Consider the following 21,183-nt stretch of genomic DNA (forward strand, 5'->3'; position numbering starts at 1 on the left):
TATTGATAAATTTATAAAAGAACATTTTTTTTTTCTATAATTCCATAAACATAAACTTATAAACATTAACATTCCACTTTTTCTAAAAAAAAAAAAAAAAACTATAATATAAAATAATACTGCTGTAACATAATTTTTCAAAAATCCAATTTAAATCATAAATTAATGATTGTAATCTTTAAAAAAAAAAGACTACCTTTTTTCCTATAATATTTGTTCATTTTTTTGTAACATTTTTTTTGCACCTTTTTACTATAATAAAGAAAAAAGATATTTCTCTTTTATACAAAAATTTAATTTTCAAATTTTAATTTGTTTTGGTGTCAAAAAAAAAAATTCGTTTTTACGCTCTTGTGTCAATTATCCTACTGTTGCCATTTTTATTATTAAAATTTGCCGATTCATTAAATAGTCGAAGATCTAATTTTAAAACAACATCACCTCTTTCCACTTCTCGTAATTTGATGCGTTTTTGAATTGGTCCACAGGAATCGTTACTGTCCCTCATAATATCGACAACACGAACTTCTGCACGACCCATAAATTCTATTTTTTAAAAAAAGAAAAATGATTATTTTCATAAAAAAATTTTTTTCTTTTTAAATTCGAATTTTTTTTTTTTTTATTTACCATCGGGACTGTAATATCCTTTATCAAAAACCGTGATACATAATGTATCTTCATGAAGATCTTTGACTTGAAATTGCATTGATGCATCCCAAAGAGGACAATCGGTGCCAGAAACAACAATTGTTTGTTCCTCTTGCGATCCCATTGATACTTTACAAAATGCATTGCATTTTCCTGTTAAAAACAAAAATTTTCGATTTTAAAATTATAAATTTCAATTTTAAAAAATGGTCAATTTTTCAATTTTATTACTAATTCAGTTATTTTAATAATAATTTATAACATTAACTACAAAAAAAAAATGTAATTAACATTACAAAAAAAAAAAAATACCTTTTCATTATGATCTGTGAAAATAAAATATTTGAATTAAAAGAATTTGGAAATTTTAAAAAGGAAAAAAATAAGCAATACACCCTTGTTTTACCTTTTTGAGGAATAACAAGATCTTCAGCTTCTATTACAACAAATCGAAGAAGGCCTTTTACTCGTCGCTTGCGTGCTATAATAATGTGATATTGTTAGTATAAACATGCTGCATGCTTAAATATTTCTAAAAAAAAAAAAAAATTAATTTTAATGCCGTGTGAATTACAGATGAGAATTTAATCCCACGATGATTATTGACTCCATGAAAAGGCGATCCTTCTTTTTTTTCCAATTCAGATAGAAATTATTAATAGAAAAAAGCAAAGCAACAAACAAGCGCAAAAGACAATTTTCTAATAAAAGCAAACACAATATCAATTTTTCATAAATTTACCAGAAATTGTTTTTAAACTGGAACCTTCCAATACAGTGACAAGAATACGTCCACAAGCTCCAAATTGCGCCTGTTCTATTATAGCCAAGACATAAAACAAATGCGAACAATGTTTTTTTTTTTTTTTATAATTTTACAATTAAAAAAAAATTTTAAAGTACACTGTAAAAAAAAATTTATTTGATTCTTTACTTGATAATAGTCAAGTAAATTTGAATCAAATAAATTTTTTTTACTATGATTAATTATGATTCACAATTTAAAATTAATAAAAAAAAATAGAGATTTTAAATTTTAATTTAGTTTTTTTTTTCTTTGAAGATTATGTAAAAATTAAAAAAATCTATTTTTTTAACTGTTTTAAAAAAAGAAAATCACAAATGACAACAGTAACAATGAAAAGATAAAATCAACGAAATGTATTAAAAAAATAGATTTTTTTAAAAAATAAAATTGTTTTTGCAATGGATTTTTAATGAAAATGAAATTTTTATTGTTTTTTGGTAAAATTTTGAAAATGTGGAGAAAAAAAAATGAAAATATTTACTTGAACGTTGACGTTGCAATCGTGTTCTTTCATTTTCAGCGAATTGCTTTTTAGCTTCAACAATTCTTCTTGTCCATAAAGTACATTCACTTGTCGATGGTGCTTGAAGAATAATTAATTTTTTCGCATCTCTTAATCTCAATGTCCTCGATGAATGTTCCGTAGGTTCATTACCATTTCCACTGCTACTTGTTTCTGATTCTCCAACAAGAAACAATTCATTCAAAAAAAGTGGCTAAAACAAAAATTTGGTATTTATTTTTAAAAAAATTATTGTTTTTTTTTTAAATAAACAAAAATTACAAATATTTTTTTAAAATTAGACAAAAATTTGAAGACAAATTCTTACTTTTCTATACATTTTAAATTTATGATGAGAATTTCGCTCAAATGAAAATTGTTGTCCACTTGGTAATGATTTCGTTGGTTGAGCAAACAATAAAAAGTCATTTGTTAAAAAACCAACTAATTCTTTTCCACTTTTCGACTGTAAATTGCAATTCAATTATTTATTTTCGAATAGAGAAATATTAAAAAAAAAAAAAAAAGATTTATCAAATTACTTTGTGTAATATTCCAAAATGGACCAATTTTCGAGGACCAAGGGAATTTGTCAGAGAATTAAATACCAATTGCTCTTCTAATCCATCGCAATAAACATGCGTTTGTAACCATTCAAGTCTGTCGCTGTTTTCTTTTTCTCTCACACCTTCATTTACCTAGAAAAATTAATTTTTAAAAATTTCCCCACAAAAAAAATACAATATAAAATAATTTTTAGAATAAAAAATACCTGAGTACAAAATTCTTCTGCTTTTGATAGAGCTTCTATTAAATATTGTCTGTCTGGATGATGAAAAGGTGTGTATTCCAAAATCTAAAATGAAAAATACAAAAAAAAAATGTTAAACTAAAAATAAAAGAAATATTTTAAATTTCAAAACAGAAATATAAAAATTACTTTTCCAATGATAAGTGGATATTTCGTTATTCTCTGCATGGGCTTAATGAGAAAAGAACTCAAAGGCATTCCTTTTGTTCTTGAATCCTGTTGACATTTTTGAGCAACTTCAACAAATTCTGGCGAATTTTCAGTCAATTTTTGAAGATAAACCGCAGCTGATATTTGACAACTGCAAAATCTCACATAAGCAGACATTCTTGGAATCTACGAAAATAAATTTTCTTTTACCATTGATAATCAATTAATAATAATAGTTTAAAAAAAAAATAATAAAAACTTACATTTTCACACAAAATATCACCAATCATTCTTACAATTCCTCCATCGCTATTGTCTCGTCTTATCCTCAGAGTTCTATAAAAAAAAAAAAAAAAAAAAATTATTTATAAAATTATTTATTTTAATGTCAATTAAAAAAAAATTAATTACCTTAGAAAATTATCATTACAGGCAATAATATCTCTCCAATTTACGAATATTCGATCAACTTCGTCTACAGTTAACACTAAACTTCCCAGTAAAGGTTTCTCGAATACCTGAAACAAAAATATTATTATTTTTTAGATAAAAAATTAAATTAAAAAAAAAATAATCAAAAATTTATACCTCATGAACGAGTCTCATGTCTTCGATGTAAGCCTGCTCAGTTGCAATTAATTCCTTAATATATTCCTGCCGTTTTCTCTCCGTTGGTTCGAGTTGTGTCATCATTACTTCATTGATCGTCTCACTGGCTGCACAAAATATACAAAAAAAAAAGAGTAAAATATTACCAAATTTTATCAAAACACACGTTAGTATTCAATTTCACTAAAATTAGTACAAACCTGATAAAATTGCATTTTATCATATCAAAATTTTTTTTTTCAAGTTGACGCTTTGAAGCCGGATACACTTTTTCAGAGAAAAGAAAGAAAAAAAAAAAATTAAAATACCAAACAAAATGTTAAAAACGAAAAAAAAAACCATTATTCTTAATTCCAAACAAAATTAATTAATGCAATCTTAAAAAAAAAATTGAAATTACCTTTAAATTTTCATTTTCGCTCCAATTTAAAATAAATAATTTTTATCAAAATAAAAAACGTGCTGCATAATTTGTAAAAAAAAAAATTTAATTTCTAGTTTTCTTTCCTCTAACACCAAGATTGAAAAAACAATAAATAAAGCAAAAAAAAAATATGCCAAACACCTTAGTCCCAAAACCATGACCCAAAAATGCAAACATTTTTTTTTATAATTACACAAATACCATTTTTCCCCAAGAAATTTTAATTATCTAATTATTATTATAAAAATTAATATACAAATTTAATTAATTAAAAAAAAAGTGAATAAAAATTTTTTTCTACACTTGAATCTGATTTGTTTGGCGTCCCAATAATACAGTTTTCAATGTAAAAATACAAATAATTTTTGAATAGAACAAAAAAAAAAAAAAATAGGTGAAAAACGAAAAAATTGATTATTTACAACAGACAGATACTTTATTTCAATCGTTGCGTGTGTGATAACACGTTGTATGTGTAAGAATGAGTGTTTATGAGGGGGGTTGGGGGGGAGATGAAATTTTTTTTTTTGGTAGACAAGAGGAAAGAAATGCGAAGAAATTTTTAAACCTTTTTTTTTCGAAAAATTTCTTTCGCATCTTAACAAGATTTTTTTTTCGTTTAGATAATTATAGATTGTATCTGTTTATTATTTTTTTTTTTTTTAAATAGAATCTTACTGAGATCCTGACCGATGATACAACGACAAACGAACGATATGGATAAGTCTTGCAATCATAACAATTTGAGGGATAGTGCTACACAAGTACTTCCTTTTTTTTAAATATTAATTTTTATATATATATGTATATATAATAATAACAACGAGTTTGCAAAACTTGCAGTACATTTTTGTTTGTCTTTTTTTATATATAATTATATATATATTTAACGTATTATATCAGGATCCTAATTAGAAAATCTAATTCGACTCATACAATATTTTAATGAAATTAAATTTTGCAACTTTGTTGAAAAAGAATTTTTTTTTTAATCAAATAATTTAGAACAAAACTATAGAAAAATGTTTTTTTTTCTCTATAATAATAAATCAAAATATTTTTTTTTTAATTACAAATTTCCATTCCTTTTTTTCTAAATGTTGCAAAATTTTTAATTCATCAAAAAAAATTTTCTAGCACACAAAAAATAATTATTGTTCGAAATAAACAATATTTAGAAATTAAATTCTATTGATTATAAATATCATAAAATTATTAAGAAAAATTGTCCTTTTCTTATTCTTCAAAAAAAAAATTATTTTTTGGTTTATCTCCCAAGGGAATTGTAATAATAATAATATAATATTAATTATATAGCACATAGGTTCGTTCTTGCGCAACTAATAAATATTTTATTGCACACGTCCTGGGCCGAAATAAATAATAATATTGACGATGGCGGTTACATATTGTGCGCTAATAAATTACATTTCAGGACGTAAAAGCCTCTCGTTCCACTTTTTAATATATTATATAATATTTATTCTCAAAATAAAAATTAGGTTTTCTAGTGTAATTAAATTGGTAAAATATTAAAATTAATAAAACGTTAATATTTACAAGAGAAAAAAGAAAATTCATAGATTGAGCAATTATTTAAAAAAAAAAGTTATATATATATCTCTCTCTCTGATCAACAGAGCTAAAAATAAAATTATACGAGAAATTAAACAAAATAAAAATAGTTTTAAAAATCTAAATAAAAAAATTGTTAAAATTTTCTTTGAAAAGAAAAACAAAATTGGAAGCGAATATTTTCTAATTAATATATGAAATTATTTCTTCAATATTGTAATTGTAAATTAATTAATTTAAATTAACAATTTTTCGAATACAATTGAATAAAAAATAATTCTTTTCTAGTGGAAGAGGGACTTATTTTTCGCTCACAATTTTTCTGATTAGAATACCTATATATATATAAATTGGTATGGAACGCGAAGAAGGAGCAAATTTATCCAAAAAGAAAGGATTCTTATCGACCGATATAATATAGTCTAGATTATTTTCTATAATAGTACACAAAAAAAAAAAAAATTAAATAGGAACCGAGAATATTTTTCGCAATATGCGAAAGGAGCATTTTAGTGGAGACCAATAAAATCTCATTTGGCTCCTATAGAACACATTGGAATTACAATTAGAATTATATTATGAATACAATTATAATAGATACGTAGACTATTTAAGTTTTTTTTTTCCCCGACAATAATAAGGAACCTAGAAATTTTCTTTTCCAACGTATATTACAATTTTCTTTCATTTTTTATTAATTTATTTCCAATAATGAGATTCTTCAAATTGTTTTTGTAATCTTAAGGCTAAATTCGAAGGCTCGGACGCATCGATGTTAAAGTGACCAATTTAATAACGATATAAAGAAGCACAATTAATCATTTTTTTTTTACATATTGACTCAGTATTTTTTTTCTATAATTTTTTTTTTTAAATTTATTTAGGGAAAGGTCGACGGCTCCTTCTCCTCTTCCCGGATTTTTGTGAATCCTAGGCCGACTTCTTGACAGTCAAAAAGCGTCAAAAGAAAAAAATAACGCTGAAATATTTTTTTTTTTTTTTTTTTAAAGTACATGTTTATGAAATTTTGCCTTTCCATTTTCCCCAAAATAAGAAAAGTTTTTCATTAGATCGAAATTCTCAAAAAAAAAAATGTGATCTTTTCTATTTATGTAAATCGAACTTACGAGCAAATGAAAATTCATAGAATTTTTTTTGTTTGTTTTTTAGAATACCTCTACTAGCAATTTTCATAAAAATGTATTTTAAATTTTCTACAATAACAATTTTCTATAATAAATAAATCTATCATTTTTTTTTTCCAATCTCGATTAGAAATATATGAAGCACCGAACACAAAAAAATGAATAAAATTGGTTTTTCTTGTTAAATTGAAAAATTCATGAAACTTAAATACAATTTTCATAGTTTGAAATATAATTAAAAATTGTGCAGGTCAAAAACAAAAAAAAAATATTGATATGTTTTTATAATTTTATAATCTACAAATTTTTTTTATTGTCGATGCTTCATTTTTTTAATTTTTATAAGAGGTGGAATAAATTTTGCAAAAAATTGAAATTCCAATTTAGATATAATTATTTTGTAAAGGCAATATTTTATTTTTCTATTTTTGTTTGGAAATATATTTTTAAAATAATTTTTCAATTAATAATAATAATAATAATAATAATAATAATAATAATAATAAACTAATAATTATTATAATAAATAAAGATTAAAGAATATTTTAACCTTTTCAAAATGATTGTATTACTAATTTGAAATTTCATTTGCAGATTCTCGTAAGAGAAATAACAGGATTGATACAAGAAAATAATGTGAAGTACTTTGTAAATTTGAATCAGTGAAATTAAACTCGAAATGTTCATTTGATTCAAATTTTTTTTGAGAAACATGGGAGTTTTGTAGAGAGTATTTTTTTGTATAATAATTCATTAACATGGTGACGAATAATTTATAATGTTTGATGACGATTTTAGCTTGAATGATAATAACAGAGCAATGAATTCTGCCAAAAGCACTTAGCAAATAAATTCCTATCGCATGAAATTGTTTACTATATTCTAAATGTGAAAAGCTGAGGCCTACATTATTAAAACCATATCAGTGACAAAACAGTGATATGTAATTTTTTTTTTTTTTTCGAAACTAAAATCGTTAAATTCAAAAAATGAAATGAAAATCTATTTTTCTTTCGTAATAAAAATTATTTTTAAATAAACATAATTATTATATTTCTTTGAAAATAAAAATTATTTTTTAAAAAAATTGATAATTTTTTGAATTTCGATATTAATTACGCATGTAATTAAAAAAAATAAAAAAATTGTGAAAACACTGTTTATCTCGAATATGGCTTTAATGGCAATTTTTTTTTATTCCCATTAACATTTGTACTTTCTACTATTTTGCCTGACTATCTATTATAATCGGTATACGGTACTACATTTTCCTTACACGCTGATAGCCTAAAAGTGACAAACGTTCTTCGCGAAAAGTATCTCATGCACGCAGACATATTGTGTTGTCTATACATAAGTTTGTTTTTTTTTAGCATTAAACGACAAGTATTTAACAATTTTTTTTTTTTTTATTGTGACAAAACGCGTTTTATGCAATTTTTTGCAGTGCGATGACAACCTCGCGATGATTACAATGATTAATGAGGGTGTTTTCTTCTGTTATTTTTTTTTTTTTTATATTAATATAATTTTTTTCAAGAGGATACCCATACGCTAAGACTATGAGAAAAAAAAAGGAAAGGCTTGAAATCACCCTTGACGCATTTTCCATATTATATATTGTCTCTGCACGAAAGCCGTTGAGATTCTCTTGAGATTGTTCGTTGCGTGTTTTCCTCAAGTCGAGGCGAAGGGACCTCTAATTTTTATTATTTACTTTTTTTTTAACTCTTTATTTGATAGCTTTTTTTTATATATAGTTTTAGCCTGCGTTGCGGATGTGCTGCACTGCTATCCTTTATGCTGCGTGTTAAGGCACAGGCGAAAGACATCAATTAGTATTAAAGAAATCACTAAAGAAAGCTAGAATAGTATTTCTTTTTTTTACAACAGAGAAAATAGATGATTAGACCGAAAGTAAATTTTCTCTAAAAAAGAGGAGAGAGTTTCATTAAGAAACTAATTTCCTTTATTATTAATATTATATTTAAATAATAATAATAGATGTTTTTAATAAATTTTCGCTAAAAAAAATTTGTTAAATCTGAGGAATAATAGAATATGTGAAAATTTGTTTAAGTTTTTTTTTCAACAGCATGGAACACATTATAACGTCATTTTTTAATATAAAATTTCTTTTTTTATTTCTCTTCTCTAAAAAAAAAAATGAACCGAAATTTTAATTTTTAAGTCATAATTTGTCACATGCCTTTAAGACAAAAAAAAAAAAGCTTTAAACAGTCAGGCGGAAGACGGACGGGCAAATATGTGATATCATGCAGGAAGATACAAGCCAAAGACTACGAAGAAATAAATTTTATTTTTCAAAATAATTCACTAAATAAAAAATCTACAAAAATTAATTTCGAAATAAAATAAAAAATTCTACTTACAAGAGAGATTCAAGTTTTTCGTATCTAAATTTTCTTTTAAATTTCCTTCACTTTTAAAATACATAAATTTTTCATGCAAAAATTATGTGAAAATAAAAATTTTTTATTGAAAAAAAAAAATACTTCTAATCTATTTAAAATTGTTAAATATAATTAGAAAAATTAAATTCTAAAGGAGAAATAAAAATTCTAATTTTTGAAAAAATTAATTTAAATCGCAATTTTTTGATATTTAAATGAAAAGAAAAAATTAATGAGTACAAATTTTAATTATCTCATTCATTCAACAGTCCATACAAAATGTACACAAGACAATATACAATGATACAAAACAAATAAATTAAAGAAGCCTAAAAAAAACAATAAATTTTTACATATTTTATATATTTATATATATATAGTAAGTGCTATGACCGTATTAATTTAATAAATAATCGATGTCGGAAAAATAAATATTTTTTTTTTTCACCAACTCACGACATTCACGATTAAAATAACGAGTTTCAATTATTTTTATATTCAAACAGTCCAAGCTTCTTTAATTATTATTTAAGAAGCTCATAAATTAAAAAATACAATTTATATGGTACAATCTTTGAATTCATTTTTTATCGAGAACAATTTTCTCTTTTTCATGGGATTTTTCTATTAAAACGATTATTTTTCTATTCTATTCAAAAATTTAATAAAGTGCATACAAAAATCGTTATTTGATTTTTTAAAAAGTAAACTTGAAAATAATCTCTTATGAAATTAATTTCAAAGATTTTCCCATTTTAATCACTTTGAAATTAGATATTTTGAGCTTATTTTCTTAAATTACTATCACTTTTTTTTTTGTTACATTAAAATCCGACCAAAGTCTGTCCATCCACATGCGAGACAGAAAATTTGTTTTCAAAATTCATATACAAAATTTGGAAAAAAAAAATTTACGTCGGTCGAATATAAGGGAATTAATTTTGTTTTTTTTTTTTTTTTTTTAACTTTTTAGAAGGTCGGATCCCACGGATAGTTGTTGAAAATGCGAGAAGACTACTCACACATTGACGAAACGTAGTTGCTTGGAAAGACACCGGAAACGCCGTTTAGCTCGCCTCTCCACCACGCTTCTTCTTCTTTGGCAAGGACAGTAATCACATCACCTTTTTCGAAGCTTAACTCGTCCTCGTTTTGTGCCTGATATGGATAAAGCGCCATCACACGTTCTATAAAAATAAAAATAATTTTTAAATAAAAAAAATAATAAGTCGTATAATCCAAGGTCTGAATTATTTAATTAAAAAAAAAATGATTTTTATTTGTTGAAAGAATTAAAATTTTTCAAAAAAATTAATTCTAAAATTAACGTACCAACATTAGGATCTGTCGGTGAATCTAAGTAACCATGAGAAACGGGTGTGCTTCTATTGCTATTGCTAGTCAAAAGTTTTACATATGAAGCTGGGAACCAACCGATTTGTCGTTTCTTTCCTCGAGCCTTGAAAAAGAAAAATAATTATTTTTTCAATTTAAAGAATAAATTTCGTATTTAAAATTTTTTTATTTGAAAATCAAAAGTTTTTTTTTTTCGATGTTCAGTTTACCTGTAATTCACCCTCCCACCAGCCAGTGTCAGTCTTTTTACGAATCATAATTAATTGTCCCCTCTGAAGATTTAATTGTTCCGCACTGGTCGCTTGATAAGGAGCGATTACTTGGACAATTTCTGGTTTTCTACTTTTCTGTTGAAAATAAGAAAAAATTTATAAACAGATCTTTGGCAATAAATAAAAATAATTCAAAATAAATACTAATAGAATATAAAAAATTAATATTCTCGTATTTAAAAATTTGTCTCAAAACATTTTTCGTTTCTTTTAATCATAAATTTTCTATAATTATAATTAGAACTTTTAGAAAAAAAGAATTGAATTAGTAGAAAATTGATCATTACCCTGACATACTGTGATCCATGAAAGCAGGAGAAATAAATATTTGATTAAAAACAAAATATATACATTAAAACACATAAAAAATTATTAATCATGAAAAACAAATGGAAAAACAAAAACAAATATTAATTGTTAAAATAAATAAAATGTGAATTCAAACAAAAATCTCAACTAAAACGGATAATTGTTAATGTGAGGGGGAAAAAAATTAATTTTACCTGTTGGGCGGACATGGCTGCAAAATCTGGCAATTCAGCCCGATCTTCCGCCTCGGCCCTTTCTTCTTCAAGTTGTTCAGCCGTTTTTTCCTCAAGCTTAAAAAAAATAACATGCAATATTCATTTACTCCTCAACCATTAATTTTTTCTAACACTAAACAATTAGAATTCTAAGCAAATATTTCCACCCATTTTTCTTTTGAAAAAATTCAATTTGCCGATAAAAGATTTTGAAAATAATTTTGAATTTAATACACACTGGTGATTGTTGAACAGCAGCCGTTGTCGTTGCAGTAACCGAATCCTGACGTTTAGTTACGTCAGCTTCAGAAATTGGTACTTCTGCTGCTATTGCTTCACCGTTAGTAGGAATTTCTTTACCCTGATTTCAATTTTCAGAAGAAAAAAAAAAAATTGTTAGTTCACAAGGACACGGACAAAAAAACAAATTCCACACCTAAAAAAACATAAAGTAGAAAAAAAATGTTTTCCCACACTCACCTTATTTGGCATATCGCATTTATCAACATAATTCGAAGGGAAAATTCCTGTTCGATTGCCAATAACTCCTGTCCACCAATCGCCATCTTTTTTAACAACAAGAATAATTTCACCTTGAGAGAAATTAAGATCTCCCGATTCTTTTGACGTGTATTCATAAAGTGCCATGTAATATTCATTGAGTCCACCGTCAGTTGAAGGCACCTCTTGTCCATTTGTCACGGCAGTATTCACATAAGATTTTGGGAACCAACCTGTATTTCCATTACTATTCTCTCCATACCACCAGTCACCCTGACAAATTTTCATTTTCAATTTTATTTATTATAAAAAACATTTTTTTTTTAATTTTAATTCCAATTTACTTTCAATTAATAATCTTTCATTTTAGTTTAAATTATTCAAGAAGGGAATATTTAAGAATTTAAAAAAGGAAAATTAAAAAATTACCTGTTGTTCTGAAACTGTAAGAGTTTCATCTTTATCGAAATTTAAATGTTCCTGAGTAGTGGGACGATATGAATAAACAGCTGTCGCTCGTATATTGCAAATTGTTCCTAAACCTAACGTTGGAACAATAGGATCCACGATGGGTCCTTCTCCACCCAATGAACCAGCATCCGAAACATTTTCCGGAACTTCGGCAATTTCTCTGTTTTGAAAATTTAATTATTACAACAAATTTTTATTTTAAACAAATAATTTAAACCACATTCACAACAAAATTGTATTATTATTAATTAATTAAAATTCATATTATTTTTTGTAAATCACTCATCACAGTACTCAGCACTTTTTCCAAATAAAATAAAAGGGGACTGTGATGTCTGATAAATCCATAATTTGTTTTTTCAAATATTCTAAATTCGATAAAAAAAAAAAATTTTTTTTGGTAAATTTCTACTTACTCCAAAGTTCTCTTTTCCATACTATCTTGTTGAACGAAAGCACTTCCGGTATTAGCTTCAGCGTCCAAAGGTTCGACATAACTTCCCGGAAACCAACCTGTGTGTCCGCGAATTTCTCCCGCTAGCCAGCCTTCCTCTGCATTCGGAACAGATGTAACCTATTTAAAAAAAAAATTAAGTACGAATTTAATTTTACTATTATTTAGAAATATAAATATTTTAATAAATTTTTGCATTTTTAAACATGAAAATATATAAATAGGTACCAATTTCCTCAACAGAATTTATTGTCAAATTCTGATTTAAATTTAATTCTATATATACATTAAAAACCATTTTTACTGAAAACTTGAATTATTTTTTTCATCAATTCCAAAAAAATCGTTTCTATTTTATTTATAATTTTTTTTTATCCATTTTCTGGAATTCCCCTCCCCCCCTTCAAAAAAAAATAAAATCTTACCAGAATAATATCACCGGGTTGAAATGAAATTTCGTCTTGATTTCTAGCTTTAAATTCATATAATGCACGATATTTAACGCCACTTGTATCGGCATTACTTTCAACTGGTGCAGAATCACTTGCTGGCCATGATGTTTCATCAACAGTTTCAAAATTTTGTCCCGAATCACCCCAAGCACTATCACCCCACGCCGATGATGAATAATTTCCACCCGAACTTGTTTTCAATTGCAATACTTGAGATTTTTTCTCATTAAAATTAGTATACAAACATTTACAATCAGTTATGAGATTCTGCATTTGAGTTTTCACATCCTCCAACTGACCATTATTATTTTCAATATCCGTTTTCTTCGAATTTATCTAGAATTATACAAAAAATATTATTATTAAAAATTCTACTTTAAACGTCTCTTAATAACGAAACTTATCTTTATTAAATAAATTTATTTTTATCGTTGTCCTTTTTTGTATATTATTTTTATTATTATTATTATAATATTTTTTAATGAAAAAATTCTAAATACCTGTTGCTGTAAATCTTCGATTTTATCTTTCATTTGTTTCAATGTAATTTGTTTATTGGCAAATGCCATTTTTATTGCCTCTTGACCAGCAGCGTCTTGAGCGGCGTTTACTTTATTTTTCGCATCAATTCTTGCCTTCTCTTGACTTATATTAAGAAGTCTTTGATTTTGTTCTCTCAATTTATTCTTAAGCGCCGCCATTTCTTTTAATTGTGAATCACGCGTTGATCTCATTCCGTCGATTGTTGTTTTTACACCCGAAACACCAACTCGTGTGTCGCAAATTTTTTGCGATAACTCTTTAACTCTATCATTCTGGAAAAAAAAGAAAAGAGACACAGTTATGAATTTTTTCTACTCAAAAAAAAGAGCATATTTTATAAATTTAATTACCAAACTTCCAAGTTCAATAGACAGAGTCTGATTTTTTGCCTTTAATTTCAAAAGAATATCCTGTTCCTTTTGTCTTTGTGTTTGAAGTTCTTGTGATTTCTGATTTTCCCATTCGAGCTGTCGTTGCCTTTCCATTTCCCTTAGGAACAAGAAAATATTATAAATATAAAATTATAAATTGTGTGAAAAAAATATTAAATTTAAAAATATATTTTTATGAAAATTATTCCTACTTTCGGGCTGCTTCTCTTTGCTCCTGGGCTCGCTTTCTCTGTTCTTCTTTCTCTTGTTCAATTTCCTTTTGTCGCAACATTTGTTTTTCAATTTCTGCCTGTCGACGTCTTTCTTGTTCTAACCTGAATATATTATTATTTATTATTATTATTATTAAAAATTAATAATTAAAAGCTAATAATTTAAAAAAGCAAATTTTGTATTTACAAATACAAACCTTATTTTTTCTTGTTTCTCAGCCTCATCTCTTTCCTTACGTTCACGTTCTTCTTGTTCTTTGCGTTGAATTTCCAACAATGCTTTGCGACGTCTCTCCAATTCTGCTTGACCTTTTTCAAAATTCTCCTTCCTTTTGTCCTCGAAAGAAGTCTTAAAAAAAAGAATTTACAATAACATGATAGCCTTTTTTCGTTAAAAAATATTTCAAGCTTTTTTTTTAAATTGAAATTTTATTAAATAATTTTAAATTACTAGGAAAAAAAAAATCCAACAAACCTGTGGCATTCCAGCGGATGGATCAATATCCGGTGTTCCCTGCGAAGGCGTCAAACTACTTTGTCTTTGACGTCTAAACGTTGGAGGAATAAGATCAATTGGAAGAGCAACGGGAATTGTATCACCAGATTTTGCCATATCGCACAAATGCATCGCAAGAACAAATTCTTCGCAACCTAAACGTCCATCTGAATCCATATCTGACAGAGCCCTAAAAAAAAAAATAATTTTATTAATTAATAATTAATTAATAATTTATTTATTAATTTAATAAAAAGAAGAAATACCATATTTGAGCTAGAATTTGTTGTGGCAATTGTGATTGCACCATTATATTTCGAGCTTGTGGTCCAGATAAAAATCCCGATCTAGTTCTATCCCATGTGTTGAATAATTGAGTATATTTTAATTTTGTTTGATGTGGTACGGACCATTCGATACTTTGCGGTGAGCCAATCGAGGGAATTGAATGTTGACTGTGTTGTGAATCCATGGAACCAACTCTATCTATACTCGGCGGTCTTGCCGTTGTACTCAATGGTGTATTAGAGGAAACTGGAGTATGAATAACACTTCCATTAACAGGAATAGTTCCCGATGGCATTGACACTGCCGGTGGAGTCATAACTCCTGCACTTGGAATTGTACCATTACCTGGTGTGAAAAAAAAAATTCCCAATTTTTATAAAAATATTTTCTTTTTTTTCTAACTTTTCTCTAATTTACAGTCAAAATTAAAATTTTTTTTTTGACTATAATCTAATCTATTTAATAATTAAAAGAAAAACTTGCTTTAGGAGTAATTAAATTTTTTTTGTTAATAGTTTATGAGTGAAAAAAAAACTTTTTTTTTAATTACCAGTTGGCATTGCTGTCATAGTTGGTACAACACTAGGAACTGTTCCCATTGTTGGCATCATTCCTGGAGCAATTGGTTGCATTGGTACAGTTGGTCCCATTCCAAATGCGGCAATTGGAGTTGGATTTGTATTTAAAGGTGCAATTGGTGCCACTGTAATTTCCATTAATTTTTTATTTATTAAATTTATTATTTAAAGAAATTTTTATTTTCCTAGCATTTACCTACACCAAACCAAAAAACAATACAAAAAAACGATAAACAAAAAAAAAAAGACAGCAAAAATAAAAAAAAAGTTTCAAAACATGGAATTTTTTTTTTTTTTTGAAGATATTAGTTACGAATAATTGGATAATTATTATTATTAATAATAAGGATCGTTAATAATTTTCAAAGGATTTTAGCATAGGCTCTAAACATTTAACTTTTAGCAAAAGCTCTCATTTTTTTTTTTTTCTATTATTATTACTTAATACCTTCAAATAAGTCAAGATCGAGTAAATCTGTAAAAAAAAAAATTAAAAAACAGATGAATAACATTAAATTTAAAGGTAAAATTATAAATAAAAATAAAATTAAAATATGTTAAATTAAATTAATCGTTAAATGTAACAATTTTTTATAAATTAAAATTTTAATTTCGATTTTAGATTACGAAGAAACAAATGAATTTACCCATTGAGGGGGTCGATGTTATTGGATGAACAGCGGGAACTACTGGTGGTTGAATTTTATTAGCTGGTGAAATTGCTGGACTATTTGGAAACGAAGGAGGTGCAGGCTTTGGTGGTGGTCCTGTTGACGGGACAAATGAAGGTCCTGAAAATTTTCCACAATTAATTAAATTCAAGAAAAAGAACATTTTTTTTCAAAAACAAAAATTAAACCACAGAGAAAATAACAAAATTAAATTTTAAACTTTTGAAGCATAAGCCAAAAGCTTTCAAAGCAAACAATATTCATTTACTATCATTAATAACTTACAGTGGACATTAAAAATATCAATGAATATTTAAATCGATAAATAATTACGAAAAAAATTTTTCTCAATTATTTAAAAATGAAAAATTGTTTTTTAAACTATAGAAAGAGAATTCTCTTTTTACCATCCTTTTTTAAGTAAATAAATTTTTTTTTATAATAACACTAAACTAAATAACATGTAACTAACATACAATATTTCCTAATTTCTACTGGGATTTTTAAAAGGAAGATTCATTCGAAATTTTAATAAATTTTTTTCACACACTTGTAGAGAATTTTTGGGGAGAACTATATATATATTTAACGAATTACTAATCAATTAAGACACCTGAAAAAAACATACCAATACTTCCAGGGGGAGTGGGTCTTTGCGGGGGATGAGCACTTGGAGTGCTTGTATCGACATTTCCTTTGTGCAGCAAGAAAAATAAAACATCAAAGTCAAAGAACAAAAGGCAAAAGCACTCAAGTATACAAGAGCTGCAATGCTTTTTAAAAAGAAGAAAAAAATATATATATCAACGAAAAATAGTCATCGTCATTATATAATATATAACATTGATACGAATATCAAAAATAAAATATATCTTTCTGAAATTGTAGGAAAAAAAAAAAAGATCGATGCATCTGATTATCAGTGACATTCACGAGAATTATTTTCCAACAAATTTTACAATCATTTACATTCATTCAAATTCTACAATACTGTATTTTTATAAAATTGAATTTTGCAATATTTTAATAGAGGCAAAATTTTTTATAATATTTTATTTTAAAAAGTAATTTTTTCCCTTGAAGTAAAAATTCCTGGTTTCTTAATTGTCAAAATTCATTTTTATATTCCTAAATAAACACACAGAACAAAGAATAATTTATAATTTCAATTTGAATTATATTCAAAAGCTTAAATACAAATTTCAAAAAAAAAAATTTATTTCACGAGACATTAAAAATTATACCTACCGCTTTTAAAGAGAAAATTCTTTACATATTATAATCAAACAAGAGCAAAAATATTCTATGAAATAAATTAGCAATGCTTCACAGTAATGGTAAAGAAAATGAGTATATTATACATGAACAGGCTGAAATATGGATAAATTAGATAATTAAGAAGAAAAAGAAGCGAATCGAGAAAAAATTTAGTTTAAAAAAAATTAAAGAAGACAATTATTTGTGGAATTCGGGAAATATAAAATTATTAAAAATATATTATAAATTATAGAATATTTAAAGAAAAGTGGTTGAAAATCGATTTTTTTTTATTTTAAAAATATGCAACCTCGTTTTATTTTTATAAAAATAAATTTAAATTTCAGTATTAAAAATATTTATAAAAATTAATCATTTTTTGTACAAAAAAAAAAAAAATATTGCAGATCGATTTTAGACCATTTATCATCTAAATATTGTTTAAAAATTTTGATTATTTTCTATAAATGCAGGAAAAAAATTTTTCAAAAAAAAAAAAAAAAATGAACAATATTTTCCCGCTACACACAAATAATTGAAAACGAAGCGGACCATTCGACGGACAGATGTTTTCGATATGTGTGACATACCAATCGAGGGAGGTGCAGGTCGAGCGGGTGGCTTTGACGGTTTATGAGTTGTTGCATGTGTACTGGCAACCACTGACTGTCTATTTTGTTGACTGGCTGTATGGTTATGATGCATTATTATAATACACAAAAAGTGATGTAACATTTTCTTATAATTAAAATTATCCAACAAAAAAAATTAAAGAAATCTCCAAAATTCATTCTTTAATTCTTTTGTCTCTTTTTTGATTTCAAATTTATTTTCCCTTTTTTTTTAAATAAAAAGCAAAAAAAAATTATAAATTTGAAATCAAAGGTTTTTTTTTTTTAAATTACATTTGTTTTCAACTGTATAAATGTCTTAGTGTAAGGACAGAATGAGAGAGAGAGAGAAAAAAAGAGAGATTAGCTAATTATGCAGCTGGAATTAAAAGAATGAAATTTAATAAAACTTACCAATTGGTGGTACAGGCAATGGTGGCCTAACAGCAACATTTGGTGGTGGAGCAATTGGTTGTGGAATCGCTCCTATCGCTGGCGGTGTTCCTACTTAATTAAAAATAACCATTTAATCATTATCCTTCAATATCATAATTTTTAATTATTAATTCACAATTTTATACGTAAAAAAAAAAATCTCTTACCACTAGAAAAGGCCTTTAAACTTTGCAACAAAATTGGCGGTAGCGTTGATGGAATTGGAAAGCCTCGAAGTTTCAAATTTATTAATTTGCAGGCAATACTGAACTCGTTGATATCCATTTTTCCATCCGAGTCCGTATCCGAAAGTCCCCTTAAAAAAAAAAAAAATTATTATTATTTTTCGATTTTCTTTTCATTGAAAAAGAATATTTTCGATAATAATTTTTTCTCTTTTTCATTATAGATAAAAAGAAGATTAAAAAAATTTACCATATTTGACCCAAGATTTGTGGAGGAAGTTGAGATTGAAGGAGAAATCCTTTGACTTGATCGCCCGTAACAACTCCATTATTTGGCTTTAGAGAATCAAACTGTTCTTGATAACGGGCACGTTCTCGAGCTTGGATCACCCACGGATCTGAACCTAATTAATAGTAATCCAAATTAATCAAGCTATTAAAAAATAAATAAATTTAAGCCTAAATATTTAATAATAACAAAAAATAACAATAATAAAAATAATAATTAAAATCGAATCTCGTTGAAATTTACTCAGGTATATGGAAATATGTGACTTAACTTGTTTGTCATAGAAATTTTTTCAATGGAAAATTATTAATAGAAATATGCACTGTAGAAAATAGTTTATTAGTCACTTTCATACTAAATGACCTTTGTAGTGAAACAGGTAGCACACACCTTGATTGTATGCTTAGAAAATATTTATAGAAATAATAATTATAATAATTGTTTCTTTATAAATTTAAAAAAAAATTATTTTCTTTTCGAATTTTCAAAAATTAAAAAAAAAAAAAATTTTAAGTTAAAAAATGCTTTTAATTCATTTTAAATAAACAAAATTATTTTAAAAAATGAATATTAAAATGTATATTTCTATTTAATGTGAAATATTCTTTAGAAAAAAAAAGATGCATCGATTGGCCTACTTAAAAGTGCTTGCATATAAATAATTAAGATGATTTGGAAATCTTTCAATAATCTTCTAAAGCTACTGTGTATAACAATTTTAAATTTGTTATAGGTTAGGAAAATCTTTTTTTTTTATAAAAATCTTTTTTTTTTAAATCAAGAATATCTTTTAAAAATCGAATAACATTTTAATGTTAATTTTCGTAATTATAATTATGAATTAAATATAAATAATTTTTTACAAAAAAAAATAATAGATTAGAAAACAATTTCTCACGCCTTTTAATCAAATGCCACTGAATCAAAATTAATCTGGTATTTACGCCTCTACAGATATATATATAAATTGAAATAATAAAAGCACTTGCATCACGATTATTATCATAAAGGGGGGGTAAAAAACAAGTGTAGAAAAAAAAAAACGAAAATTATTTTACTATTAAATTATGAAAATTAAAATAATTAAAAAAAAGAAATTGTGTAAAAAGCTTTTATCGAAGCTTTAAATGATCTGATAGAAATCTTGTGACAGATCAAATGTCAATGAGGCCAATGATCGTATGAGAGAAGTGTCATATTAAAAAATTATAGAGTAATATACAATTACCCGGGGTTGTTGAAGTGGCCATCTCTCCAGTCCTAACAGATCACCGTCTCAGGGTTGTCGATATTTGACAACTACCAGTGAATAATAGAAAGAAAAATCTTAAATTGTATAGTTTTGATGTCGATAGACTATCATAATTTTCAAGGTTAGGCGGTCGAGATCGATGCCGCGCTGGATTACGCGAAATGTAACTGATACCTAAAGAAATAGTCGACACTATCACAAGCACTTTAGCGTTATCGAATCACGGATGAAACCCAATTAAGCGAATAAGTCCGGGTCGTGAACTTTTAAGATTGATCGAATTGCCAACACAGGCCTTTTCTCTCTGTCTCTTTTATGAGTATAAGAGCGTGTTCGTGCGTTATCGACCTGCCGCCGTCCTGCCCTTTTTTTTTTTCTTTCTCTTCCCTAAACCTAAAACTCGACTAGGATAAAATGCATTGTTCCTTTTTTTTCTTTCAAGCGACGGCGGCTCCGTTATTTGACTTTTTCGCGAAAATTACTTTTTTGATGAGATGATTTCTAAACGATGAAACGAAACACAGCCCCACATACGTCACTTTAAAGTATTCGCGTAACTTCGTCAATCTTCGACAAGAATCGATAGTAACTTCGATCATTGTCGGCGATTTTCGATGATGTTCGGCTAATGTTCGATCAATTTTGCGGGAAAACTTCAATTTCAAAAATTGCGAACAATTTTGTTTAATTTATAGAGACTTTTTAATTTTTATTTATTCAAATTTAAAAAATAGTAATAAAAAAAATTAATTACTGACTTTTTTTTATCTTTCAAAAAAAAAAAAAAAATAGAAAAAGGAAGAATTAGAAAACAATCGATTGAACGGAATCAGAAAATATTGTTTTTAGAGAAAA

At 26.0% G+C, this 21,183-nt stretch overlaps 1 protein-coding gene across 5 annotated transcripts; it reads right to left on the minus strand.

The window, feature by feature from the left end:
* Window positions 1–131: 131 nt before the first annotated feature.
* LOC127280671 (intersectin-1) lies at window positions 132–20,865 on the minus strand. 5 transcript variants are annotated; one of them, XM_051303837.1, is made up of 35 exons: window positions 20,305–20,865; window positions 19,038–19,191; window positions 18,770–18,918; window positions 18,582–18,671; window positions 18,147–18,242; window positions 16,928–16,993; window positions 16,276–16,419; window positions 16,077–16,103; window positions 15,601–15,753; window positions 15,029–15,395; window positions 14,742–14,952; window positions 14,464–14,615; window positions 14,246–14,368; window positions 14,013–14,151; window positions 13,620–13,934; window positions 13,093–13,455; window positions 12,630–12,787; window positions 12,172–12,373; window positions 11,722–12,015; window positions 11,480–11,602; window positions 11,221–11,316; window positions 10,655–10,792; window positions 10,422–10,548; window positions 10,112–10,276; window positions 3,511–3,638; window positions 3,334–3,440; window positions 3,186–3,258; window positions 2,902–3,108; window positions 2,734–2,817; window positions 2,504–2,659; window positions 2,290–2,427; window positions 1,941–2,175; window positions 1,394–1,468; window positions 631–804; window positions 132–546 (listed from the first exon to the last, which is right to left on the minus strand). In XM_051303837.1, the coding sequence occupies exons 1-35, from the start codon at window positions 20,324–20,326 to the stop codon at window positions 344–346; spliced, it is 5,454 nt and encodes a 1,817-aa protein (XP_051159794.1). In that variant the 5' UTR covers window positions 20,327–20,865; the 3' UTR covers window positions 132–343. The 5 variants fall into 5 exon arrangements, with proteins under 5 accessions (XP_051159794.1, XP_051159793.1, XP_051159795.1 ...); XM_051303836.1 differs by having other exon boundaries at window positions 18,582–18,674; XM_051303838.1 differs by lacking the exon at window positions 18,147–18,242 and having other exon boundaries at window positions 18,582–18,674.
* Between the last annotated feature and the right edge of the window lie 318 nt (window positions 20,866–21,183).

This window comes from Leptopilina boulardi, unplaced genomic scaffold (assembly GCF_019393585.1).
Source record: "Leptopilina boulardi isolate dan_hultmark-lab unplaced genomic scaffold, ZJU_Lbou_2.1 LbouV2_249, whole genome shotgun sequence".
NCBI classification, from domain to species: Eukaryota; Metazoa; Arthropoda; class Insecta; order Hymenoptera; family Figitidae; genus Leptopilina; species Leptopilina boulardi.